The sequence below is a fragment of the Phocoena sinus genome, chromosome 4 (genome assembly GCF_008692025.1).
Source record: "Phocoena sinus isolate mPhoSin1 chromosome 4, mPhoSin1.pri, whole genome shotgun sequence".
NCBI classification, from domain to species: domain Eukaryota; kingdom Metazoa; phylum Chordata; class Mammalia; order Artiodactyla; family Phocoenidae; genus Phocoena; species Phocoena sinus.
Window position 1 is genome coordinate 119430149 of NC_045766.1, and position 13278 is coordinate 119443426.

A 13278-nucleotide genomic window follows, 5' to 3' on the forward strand; every position below is an offset into this window, starting at 1 on the left:
AAAAGACTAATTTGGATACTAAATACTAGGATCAAAGGATAATAATCGCAAAGTAAATAGGTTTTTAGCTTAAATAAAAGGCTGGGGTCTTCCCTGGTGGCGCACTGGTTGAGAGTCCGCCTGCAGTTGCGGGGGACACGGGTTCGTGCCCCGGTCCGGGAGGATTCCACGTGCTGCGGAGCGGCTAGGCCCGTGGGCCATGGCCGCTGGGCCTGCGCGTCCGGAGCCTGTGCCCCGCAACGGGAGAGGCCACGGCAGTGAGAGGCCCGCGTACCCCAAAAAAAAAAAAAAAAAAAAAAAAGGCTGCAAGCATTTTAAATCTTTAAAGAGAACAATCTTGTGTGGTCAAAATAACTTTAAACAACTGATGTTTTAAACTTAATTCAACTTGTCTAATTATGAAATCTAAAGTGAAAAAAATGTTAGTCTTATTTCACTCCGTTTAATCATATAAGCTGTGAAGATGTCAATAATGGCTGATTAGCAATCTCTTTTTTTTACCATTTTTGAAACTAAAGGTATATGTGAGGTTTTCTTCTAAACTTCCTCAAAAAGTACCAACAACTCTGCAGAAAAATAGCCAAGCATGGTAACCAATATTTGCGGTATTTCATGTTCTCTGAAAACTCAACTCTATCCCTTACCCTTATTTTAGCATATACAATAATTGAATATTCAAGAAAACTAACATAGGAATATAAAATAAGTTTACCAAATATTTGGATAAACTGCTGTGCAAAATACTTTTTTCAAAAATTGTTTTTAACTAGGATATCCTTCCAAATTAAGTACTAGTGCGAGTACCAGCACCGCAGGTATTTTTTAAGAGCACCTTGCCTTTGAAGGACTTAAGTAAGAAATATCTAAATGGAATAAATTAGAGTCCTCAATTAACACCTTGGTATATACGCCCCCATCCAATTGTGCCAAACTCATTAGTAATGCTATAAATTTGCCAGAAACTCTAAGAAATAAGCAAACACTTTCTTTGGATAACACTGTTATATTTGGGACTGCACCATATGGCTCATGTTCTGGCGACAAGCTACTACTTACATCAAAGGCAACACATCCCAAACTTTTATGACTGTCCCTAAGTGACCTAAATAGAACCACAAATGTGTAGAAGCACCCTGGCTGGGAAGATTCTTAATGAATTATGCCAAAAAAGAGTAAAGTCAAATTTGAAAATCTGACCATAACAACGAAGCACTGAGATACTTATCGGCTTCATCAGGAAATGTTTTATTCAACTTATAGTTTATAGATTTTGATATTGCACACATTCAATTAAAGCTTATCACAACTAAGGCAATGCATTCCCACTCCCTGGATTTTTTTTTTTTTTTTTTTTTTTGTGGTACGCAGGCCTCTCACCGCTGTGGTCTCTCCCACTGCGGAGCACAGGCTCCGGACGCGCAGGCTCAGCGGCCATGGCTCACGGGCCCAGCTGCTCCGCGGCATGTGGGATCTTCCCGGACCGGGGCACGAACCCGTGCCCCCTGCATTGGTAGGCGGACTCTCAACCACTGTGCCACCAGGGAAGCCCCCACTCCCTGGATTTTAAATTCATTCTGGGTGACTCAAAGGATTGAGAGAAGTTGAAAACATCTTTCAAAAGCTCCCTCCGAAAAGCAGTTATGTCATATTTCAAAGAAAACAAAATCAGTGAGATATCAATTGATATCCTCAGGCAAATTTAACACATTTTAGCGTTACAAAAAGTTGTTTTCTACTAGATTGAGGTGTTTCTTTGCTTAGTCAAATACTCTTTGTGTTCAAGACTAAAATCTGACCCAAACCAGGGCAGGCTGCCAAATTTAAGGCAGAAGTTATTCATATCTTTATGCGTGAAACTGCCAAGTTAATGGGCTTTTATGTGGATTCTTTCAAGCAAAGGATCTTACCTCATAAATACATTCTAAGTACCAGTTGAAAACAGAATTTAGAGCCCATTTTAATTCTGCATTGGTTATAGCTTTTACTATATTATTTGAAAACTTATCTAGCTGTTTGAGACAAACTGTTCAGAATTCTTTGGAAACATGATAGGCAATAAGAGTATCCTCTTAAAAACGGACTTTTTTTTTGAATTAGAGTTCTGTTTTTCTGTGACGAGCAATCTTCTCTTTTCCTTTAGATTGTAAAGTTTAGAAAATGCTTTCTTTGGGCACTACTTTTCAGTGATGTTGATAACAGAATTTGGACAGTTGAAGGATTCTTGAACTTTTATCTTAAGTGGTACACAAAATGATTTTAATTTTTTTCAAAGATAGGACAACAATTTCATGACATATTATATTTGAAGATAGACATTACATTTGACTTGGAAGTGAGACTTTATACTTAAATTCTGTCCAAATCTAACACATCAAAGTCATTAGAATGAAAGTAATAATGACGTAGAATAGGCTTTTACTTCTATGGAGACAAGCTGACATACAGAAACTAGATTAGCATTTTCTTCTTGGACTCATAACTGTTTCTGTTAGAAAAAAATAATGTCTTTTATTTTCCTGTATACTTGCTTTAAAAAGTTATTAATTCCTCTTTCATAAGAGTTATTAGAAGTCAAAACAATTCAACTAGATAGATTTCTATGCCAAAATACATTTATCTTTGGAAAATAAGATAACAGCTGTAAAAACATTATTAGAGAATAAAATGCAGTGATCTGAAATATGGGTAACATTCACACATGAAAGTGTAAATATAATATACAGAGCCATTCAAATACACATTTATAAACAGAATGAAGAGGTACCTAAAATACTATTTTTATATATAAAATTTTCATATTAAAATATTGCTCAATAAATAAGAGGTGATATTATGAATTCCATTTACCTCTTAAATGTTATCTTTAGTAGTTTAGACTAACCTAAGAACTTTAACCTTCTGTTGTTCTGACAGGTGAATTACATTAAACCATGTTTAACAAAGTCACACTCTAACAGTATATTTAAGTAGTCACATGTGGTAAAAGTTAGGGAGGGCTGTTTAGTAATTATGGGAAAAAAGATTTCCCAAATGAACCAAAATGATTAACCCTAGAAGACTAGAGTGTAATGATCTGCTTTATTTGACAAAGATGTTAAACACTGCCTTAAGTTTTGCAAATTTAATGACCATAAAATAATTGACCATAACTTTCTTCAACTTCTTCAAAGTGTGCATGCCCGGCAGGCCAAAAAAATGGCAGGCCATAGGAAGGACGTGTAAGTTTAGAGTTCAGTTGTTTATGGGTAGGTGTGACTTCATTCCCGTTCGTCCCATTTGCAGACACGGTAACTTGGAATAGTTCTTGAGAAGCTGTTCGATGGCAATGTGGCGGACATGGAGCTCTGAGGCCAAAGAATCTTTTTCTTGCACTTGGTGGGCTAACTCTTCAAAAACTTCTGTAAAGATTTAAAAAGTAGTTCCATTTTTAGTACACAGAAAGCTAATCTATGATTTATATTTCAAGTACTTTAATTAAAATGAATGCACTGGGCAAATGTTTGCAATGAAAGTAGTTTGAAACCAAGGAAACGGTTGTTTTGATCATCCTAGGAAGCTGTATGCTTTGCATAGCCAACTGGAATACTGTTTTTCTTTTCTCCATCAAATGAAACTTGAGAGTCAAGCAATGACTTAGAGATGCATAGCAGAAATGGCAGTTACAACTACCTCTGAGATACTTTTCTCAATCTGAACAGATAAACAGGTTCAATCAATTTCTAATATGACTTATGGACAGTAAAGTGCCCATTAATACCCAGGTCTGGAACCCCCCAAGAGGCTTTGGAATCAGACTACCGGAGTTTTGAATCCTTGTTCCGACTCTCACGAGTCTCAGGCAAGTAACTTAAACTATGTTTTGGTTTTTTTTTTTATAAATTTATTTATTTGTTTTTGGGTCTTCATTGCTGTGCGCAGGCTTTCTCTAGTTGCGGTGAGCGCTTCATTGCAGTGTTCGGGCTTCTCATTGCAGTGGCTTCTCGTTGCGGAGTGCGGCTCTAGGCGCACGGGCTTCAGTAGTTGTGGCTTGTGGGCTCAGTAGTTGTGGCTTGCGGGCTCTAGAGTGCAGGCTCAGTAGTTGTGGCGCACGGGCTTAGCTGCTCTGCGGCATGTGGGATCTTTCCGGACCAGGGCTCGAACCCATGTCCCCTGCAATGGCAGGTGGATTCTTAACCACTGCGCCACCAGGGAAGTCCTAAACTATGTTTTAATTTCTTCTTATATATAACCTCGATAATGAAAGTAAGCACTTCACAGGGTTATTGTTGAGTATTAAATAAGATCATACTTGTAAAGTACTTACCTCAGAATAAGTACTTGATAAATATAAGGTGCTATTATTATTATCTTATTATTCTGAGAGGGTGTGTGGTCAAGAAAGACTACTAGCTTTGGAGTTTAAGACGGGTTATAATCCTTAATCTGTTACTGACTGAAAGCATGATCTCTCTAAGCAACTAAAGCAACTGCAAGCAACTTAATGTCTTTGAAGCACAGTTAGTTTCCTCACCTAAATGGAAATCAATTGTAGGAAAAAAAAAAAAAAAGAAACAGTTGGGGAATTTGAACACTGTTTCAGCATCCTATTTGATGATGTTAACAAATTACTAGCCATTCTTTTTTAAAGATATGATAGCCTAAAAAATGTTATTTTTTTGAGAAAATTCTACACTATTTACAGACAAAACAAAATGTTGTCTGGGATTTGTTTTAAAATAATCCATGCTGGAGGTAGGGGTGGGTCGAGGGGAATGGGTGCACGCAGAGATGAAGGAAAATTAGTTACGCTTTTGATTATAGTTGAAACTGGGAAAGATGGGTCAACGGTTCCACTATACTATTCTGATTACTTTTGTGTTTAGAAAATTTAATAATAATTAAGAAAAAACGGGGCCAACACCACCTGCCCTAAAAGAACTGCTAAGGAGCACACATGCACAGTGCCTGGTACAACAGTAGGTAGTCAAAAACATGTTAGTAAGAGGTAGAGATTAAGTTGTCTCCGTTTTCACCTAAAAAAGAACCTATTTCACCTGCAGTTCATAAAGAATAATAAGAATTCTTTTTGCTCTGGAAACTCGAGCAGGTTCTAATCCCATAATTTAAATGCAGATGAAGCTAACAGGGGATTTTCTGTATCAAAATTTGCACATGTAAAAAGCACTGACACTGAGTCTTTACCCTGTATTTGTTGTCGGAGCTCTGCATTCAGTTGCTTTACCTCACCAAGAGTCATCGAATTCACTGAAACATGAAAACATATTCATTATTACCATGACAACCTGGGAAAAGAAGTTATCTACACCACCAACACAATATCCTATTTAAAAGAAATATTTGCACTTATCTTCCCACATAACATTCTGCAGGGCCCCAAGATTCATTCATTAACTCCTAAAGTGTTGAGTTTTCAAGTTCTGACCACAACCCACAGTAAGAAACATTTCACTCCCAGTCTACCTCCACCTGTAATAAAAGGTTCATTGAAAAACTCTTAGCATTAGGTCCAATGGATTCTGCTATTTCTCATTATGTTTCAGTTTTTAAAAAGTGCTAGTCACTACCCATCAAGTTGATTTTGCTTAAGCACTACATGCTTCATGATGTGTAGCTTGAGAAACACTAAAGTGCTATGGAAATAGTTTGAAAAATCAATTTGTCTACCTAGCTACATAACCTTAGATAATTCATATGTAGAATCAAGGAGTTTTATAAAAATATACCCAAGCGCCCTTCTAGCTCTAAGATCATTTGATTTTAAGTCAATTAAAATTATCTTAGCTCCTATGAGTTTTTGAAGAAATAATATGCAGACTGAATGAGTCACTTTTTCCAAGTACACACATTACCTTTGGCCTTTAGTGAAATGTCAGATTTCTGCTTTTGAAATGCCACCCCCAATTAGTCTTGTAGGGATTAGCAATGTGCCAGTGTGTGTTTGTCAATGGTTGAGGCTGTACTTCTAAACTATATGAACCCTGAACTTTCCAATTCACAGTTGTTGATTCCATTCCGTTAATAATTTAAAATGGCAAAACAAATGATGGGCCTGCAGAATTCCAATGGTTTAGGACCTACTAAGGAATATTCCAAAGAAATGACGAAGAGTTTTAAGACATCTCATTTTTGCTAGGGTGAACCTGTCATTTAAATACTGTATTTACCAAATCTATAATATCACAGCAAAATTCTTGACACATCACATACATAAAACATATAAAACCCCAACAAAACTCCAACCTTTACCTTTTCTCCCTATTTTTACTTACATTCTTCTCTGCTGTAATGTGGATGCTGGGTATGGACATTAGCCTCTGGATTAGAGACTGTCTCTTCTTTTTTCTGTTCCTGGTTGTGACTATGAGGCCACAATTGACTACTGTGGCATAAAGTGGCACCTGAATCTTGTAACACAGCAAGCCCAAAGTCCGTATTTTCCCTCTGTTCCAATATTCTTTGTGTACAGTTTGAGAGGCCACCTGCATTTCCATCTATCCACTTTGCAGAATACTTTGGTACTTGGGAGTCAAACTGTGGGAGTAACTTTTTATCTGGCTTATGCCTGAAATTAAACAGGTGATGCTGGGGATTTTTAGAACATTCGGAATCTGAATCCAGATCCTTATTTTGTGCATACTGTACAATCCAGTTTATCTTCTTACTCAAAATGGTTTTAACTTCTTCATAAGTACTTTTTGAAAGCTTAGATCGAGGACAATCCTGGTTTGCAATCAAATGGTATTTTTCAAAGCAGTCTTTATGGCCCCTTAATGATTTGGTGTGCAAGAGATTAGATTTTGGTATTCCTAAAGAAAAAAAAAAGAAACAGACGACTTGAGACAGTTTTGTTTTTTATAAGGTGCATTAAGAAATACAAATCTTAGTAAAACACACTGATAATTTGTAAATCAGAGGAAAAATGCTGAAGAATATTGGTATTAATATAAAATACAGCCTAAAAATTTATGCTTCAATTTATTCAGTAAATTCTGAATAGCAGAAATATTAAATTCTTATGAATAGTAAAGCCTTTCTAAGGGCTTAATGATTCAGTTTCAACCTCAGCCCAGAGGCATGTTGTTGCATAATATTAAAAAGTACTACTGAACCAGCAGTTTACATTTACAGAATCTTGGCCTTGATATTATAGTGCTTTCTTCACTAATCCTCCTGAAGTACACACTTGAAAAAAATTTCTATTATAGGCTCAATAAGAGAAATGCTTGATAATTTTTTTCTCAACAAAAAACACAGTAAATCATGAACTTATTAGTTATGTTTTTATCTGGGGAAAGATAAACCAGAACCAGAAAAATACACATTAATAAAAGCCTCAAAAAGTCGATGAACTGTTTATTTTTTTAAGAAAAGCATCTAAAATGTTTTCACGTTTGATACTTATTAAAACTTTATCAAGATAATTTTATCTCTAGAAGAAATGCATCACACACAATTATTACTCATATAGCAACACATTCAGTCTACCAAGATACAATAACCAGTATAATTCTTGAACCCACAAGTGTTCATTATGCACCATAAATAATGGAAATATTCATATTACATGTTTATGTTTCCCAACTTTTTAGTACGGCTTAAGCATACTATCTCAATTGTTTTTTAAAATACAGAATACCTTTTCAAATACACAACACACTTCCAAATATAGAATACATTCATACATTTTCATAAGTTCAAACCATTTAAGGTCAAACAGCAATGCTTTTATACTGAAGGTGAATAAGGGATGTGGAACTGAAAATTAATGCCTGCCAGAATTAAGCAGTCTAAATCTGCTTAGCTTTGAAAACAGAGTAAGTGGAGAGCCACTCAGGTGCTAGGTTAAAAAAAAAGTTTTAGCTGACTTCGTCAGAAAAAATTACATTCTGTATTCACCCCTTGTTTTAAAAATTGAAGTTGTAACAATTTTATTAACTGAACTGCAAACGCTGGCTAATACTAAGATAATGAAGTATTTGTGCTTTAATGGCATTAAATTAGGTATAAAATGGCTTGCGAATACTAATTTGTTCCAAAATGACAAAACATCAGCCAATGGTAGGTCCTGCTAAGACTGCCAAAACCAGTGCTAACTGGGCTGTCAGTTCCCTCACAAGTAAGCTATGGGGCACACCTCCTAAACACTAACAGTCTAAGCAGACGAGAGCCAACGACTCTCACCAGGTAAACTCAACTATCTCAGCCTTGTTTCTTCCACTGAGTGTAAAAACTGAACTTAAACAGAATTTCATACACGTTTTATTTACCCCTTTGGTACCTGTACTGCAACTGTGTGTGTATATTTTTTACCAGTTATTGTCTGGTTGGGTCAAATTTCCAGCAGAATTAAAATATTTAAGTGCAAAACCTCACAGCTGTATTTCAAAACCTGGTAAATTAACATAAAAAAGGAAGTTCACAAACCTTGATTAGAATAAAAATATTAAAAGTATTGTTATTATGCATGTTTCATATCATAAGACAAAAAGGTAGTTAGTATCAATTACAGACAAAATAAGAAATACCTCCATTCTGCTGTTTGATTCTAATACTTACTGCTAGGCAGAGAGAACCTGATAGCTTGCTTACTTTACTAACTTTGGAGGATTCATTAAAGAGCTTCCTTACTCTTTATAAACTCTCTTAGGGCTCACTGGCCTAAGATGAGGCAGACGGCTAGCCAATCCCTGAAACAGTAAACAGTCTCATTCTCACTCGGTCCACTGCCACAGCACTAATCATGTAGCAATGCGTTAGCTGAATCTGAACACTGTAAATTGTTTCTCCTTTACTATGTATGAAAGGAAGTCCTTCAGCATATAAAAAGGGTTCTAAACTAGGCTACAGAAAGGCATTATTTTTTGCTTTTATATATATATATATATATATCTTTGTGTGTGTGTGTGTGTGTGGGGGGGGGGGGTACGCGGGCCTCTCACTGTTGTGGCCTCTCCCGTTGCAGAGCACAGGCTCCGGACGCGCAGGCTCAGCGGCCATGGCTCACGGGCCCAGCCGCTCCGCAGCATGTGGGATCTTCCCGAACCGGGGCACGAACCCGTGTCCCCTGCAATGGCAGGTGGACTCTCAACCAATGCGCCACTAGGGAAGCCCTTGTTTTTTCGGGTTTTTAAAATTTTATTTGGAATGTTCAGAAATTGTATTAAAAAAAGATAAAAAATTATATGAAACAAATTTCCTGATTTACCACACAGCTTCAACAACAAATCAGTATGATGGATGTTTATTTGAAGACTAATGTGGGCTTTTAAAGATATTTCTACCCAACGTTGCTTCTTAGTAATTCATGTAATATAACTTTTTGTCCTCCAGAAATAGTTTTTTAACTTTTACTTAAATCCCCAAATGAATGCTTGGAACCCTGTAAGCACATGATTATATGCATATTGGTAATCTGCTGAGATAAACAGCAAGTCAGAGAACTACAATATTCAATTTAATGTGAAAATACATAAATGTAAAATAAATTTCTGATTCACTCAGGTGAAAAATCCCCTATAAAAGACATAAAAAAAGTCATGTCAGGAAGAGTTCTGAATTTGGGAAATATTTCTACTTAGATGTCCCACAGGCTTCTGAAACTCACCCTGCCTAAATGACACTCCTCTTCCTCCATTTTCACCACCCAAACCCAATCTTTTTCCTGAGTCTGGTACCACCACCTGCTCAAGGAAGAAACCTGGGTGTCCTCCTTGACAGTTCTTCCCTGCACCCCCATCCCAGATGTTTTACTGTCCATCTTAACATATTTTTTTCCCCCTGAAGTCTAGCAGTACAGCATATTAAATCCTCCTTCACTCCATTATTACTCCCACTACATTATCTGGGTCTTCCTCACCATCCCATCTAGTTCTCACTTCCTCTAAAGAAGCCTCTTCTAACCAGTAACATCTGAGTTAATCACACCAGACTGTACAGTTGCTTCTTCACTGGCCTTTATCCCCTGCTAGAAGGTAAGCTCTGTGAGAAAGGGGACCATCTGTTTTATATGCATCCTTATTGTCATAGTGCCTGGCACACAGCAAATACTCAAGGAAAATTAAATGAATAAAGGAAAATTAAAATTATATTAAAAAACAAACCTAAAACTTATTACCAGTTATTATTTGAGGTCTACTGCCATGAAGTTTTGCCCATCCTAGCAAGGTAACTAGGATGTGCAATTAGGCCAGGCTCTCAGAAGTTAATTAAAGGCATCTTCCAGTAAAGTTACTCCTATGTTTACAGTTTAACGTGCCATTAGTCCCAAGAACTAATGAGTGGCACTGATACAGAAATGGCATTCCTGTGGCATCATTCAATCTGCCATACAAAATCAGGAACTTCTATTCAATTACATATTTTCATTAGAAATGTACATACAGTGAATATACAAGAAGGCTATTTTATGTAAACTGTAGCTCATTCATCCAGATCTGTACCTGTAACTTCTTTAGCTCACTAAAAATTTAAAACTTGAATCAGTTTTAAAGTTCAATTTGGAAATGTTTGTCTTATAAACATAGCTTAAAATATGCAGTAGCAGAAGAAACAAAAAATTTAATACACGGACTACTTCGTATACTTGAACAAATTACTTTTTAACCTAGAAAAGAATGTGAGTAGCCCACTTAATTTGTATCAGCAATATAGGTGTCATTGTATAAACTCCTGAAGTGATTTTGTTTTTTCCACTTTATCAGTTCGAATATAAGAGTAACAACCACTGCTATTATCAGAGATCCCAGTGAGTTTCCCAACTGACTTTACAATTTTAATTGCATTTACAAGTGTAAACCGCTCTGAGTACCATTTATTTCTTCAGCAGCTTTTGAAAGGGAATGAATCTAAATGCAATTAAATAAGTTCATACTTTTGAGAACCTGAGTTATAAGTAATTTCCAAACCAGTTCAACAAAAATTGCACTAAAACTTCCTTACTAATAAAAATTCTGAGGGCCAATATAATTGACACCTTAACTATCATAAAATCTTTAAAACATATCACAAAGAGGTCCATGTAACTGTGTCTTGAGTTCATGATTATTAGAGAACCAAGACCTTACTTGGCAACTGTAATTGCTAATATTTTTTAGAAGTATGTACTAGTTTCTTCTGGATAGAGGCTGTTTAGAAATTTATATAGGCAGTACATTTCTTTTTTATTTATTTATTTATTTTTGGCTGTGTTGGGTCTTTGTTGCTGCGCGCAGGCTTTCTCTAGTTGCGGCGAGCGGGGGCTACTCTTCGTTGCGGTGCGAAGTCTTCTCATTGCGATGGCTTCCCTTGTTGCCGAGCACGGGCTCTAGGCACGTGGGCTTCAGTAGTTGTGGCACATGGGCTCAGCAGTTGTGGCTCATGGGCTCTAGAACACAGGCTCAGTAGTTGTGGCGCACTGGCTTAGTTGCTCCGCAGAATGTGGGATTTTCCCGTACCAGGGCTTGAACTTGTGTCTTCTGCATTGGCAGGCGGATTCTTAACCACTGTGCCACCAGGGAAGCCCCTAGGCAGTACATTTCTGTATGAACAGTGGTATTTTAAAAAGTTAAGCTGTTTCTATTCAACAGTTTTCTTTTTAAAGTCTTCCCACTTTCATTTCTGATTTTGTTACACCATTCTCACATACTTTGAAAACCCTCCCACTAACCCATCTGGCATGCTATCTCCATTTTTATTCTTTAAATTCCTCTTTAGGATCAATTTGCTTTAAGAAAACTCGGTTATACTCATAAAAGAGCAAGAGCCACTCAAATGTAGATCTTCCTGTCTACCTATCAGTGTCACCCTTTTAAAATAAAGATATTTCCATGCATATATTTAATATGCCTATTGTAGTAACATAATTTTTCCTCTCACAGGATGATACTCTCAATGGCACTAAAAAACAGCCACAAAACCCAAAACACTTAAGAGTTCTATGACGTGTCCCATTACCTTCTGCTTTTACCCCCAGCCTCTTGAAGATCTTATTTATGATTTGGTGGTAATTATGCAATCTTTCCCTGACGGTTCCCTAGCTGGTCCTGTCAAACAGTACCATCTCTCAGCCGACTCCACTGATGCTACATGCCTTTTATTTCACACGTTCTCAAATATCATATCATCTGACTGCCTTACGCATATATACTCTCTGTCAAAGAGTATTACTCTCTGTCAAATTCCTTCTGAATTTGACTACTATATTTCATTTCTCAAAGGACTGGCTTCATATAATTTGGTATTCCATAGGTAGAGCAAATATAATACAACCAATAGTTGGATGTAAAGCTGTAATACATGTTACCACATCAGTAGGAGACTGGAAAGCTCTAAAGGAGTAAGCACTTCGACTTTTACTACAAACTTAAAAGAACCAGAATTAGAGAACTGGCAGTATTAGTTTTCCAAATGGTGGGTTTGTGTGGTCTTTCTTAATTTTTAAATAAGACAAGATAATTTAGTTATGATTTAAGTTCCAGGTTGTTAACAGGCTGTGAAGAAATTTTAAGCACACTGCCTTTAGACATGACCAACACTTGTGCAACAATTCACGCAGTACTGCTTCAAAATCTTTTTTATGGAGGCTCACATTTTGCCCAGAGTAAAGACTTTTCCAAGAATTAAGGTGTTTTCTTTTTATGATGATCTTATCTTGGTTGCTAGGAAAGGGAGAACAAGCACTGCATGTTTACATGTTGCCCATATTAAGCCATGTTTATGTACTTCTTTAAGTAACTGTTAACTGTAAAGATGGAGGGAGAGCTAAACTTCGTTGTACTAAGAATGAAAGGACTGAGCTGTTACGCCTTTGTTTTTGAGGATCAGGTTCCCATTTCTGATAAAAGGACTAGAGGAAAAGTTCTGTAAGTAGAGGTGGCACATCCACAGCCTGAAGTCTGGATCCATACTGCAGCAAGTTAAGTTTAGCCTACAAGTGTTTTTTTTTTTTTTTTTTTTAAGATTCACGTACAATTTTCAATTTCTTGGTTTCTCTTAAAAACAAAATCAGAAGATCTGACAGCAACTGGCTAGTAATGAGAAGCAGCCACTGCCTGAACATTAGGTAAGTGCTCTCCAATTCAAACAGTCTTTATGCTTCCTTTCATGTGTGCAGGAACTTGTGACCTAGGAAGCTCCGCAGCCATGTTGGTTAGTGACTCTCATACTATACTCAGGCTCTGTGATGACACAGGTCTGGATTGCTTCTGTGTAAATAATGGCTGTCCCAATGACGCTTTGATACCCAAAGCGACCAGGCTACTCTGCATTTGATGATCAAGCAGCAGCCAAGCCATGATTCAA

The 13278-nt window shown here is 36.8% G+C and overlaps 1 protein-coding gene across 2 annotated transcripts in view; it reads right to left on the reverse strand.

Moving 5' to 3' along the window:
* Positions 1-303: 303 nt before the first annotated feature.
* The window catches only part of C4H21orf91 (chromosome 4 C21orf91 homolog), a 30400-nt gene continuing 17425 nt past the window's right edge, over positions 304-13278 (reverse strand). Inside the window, exons 3-5 of one of the 2 annotated variants that reach the window (XM_032631236.1) lie at positions 6270-6806; positions 5182-5244; positions 304-3398 (exon numbers count right to left, since the gene is read on the reverse strand). In XM_032631236.1, the coding sequence (XP_032487127.1) occupies positions 3232-3398; positions 5182-5244; positions 6270-6806 (767 nt within the window). In that variant the 3' untranslated portion in view covers positions 304-3231. The remainder of the gene's footprint in view (positions 3399-5181; positions 5245-6269; positions 6807-13278) is intronic. The other variant, XM_032631235.1, reaches the window with a different exon arrangement.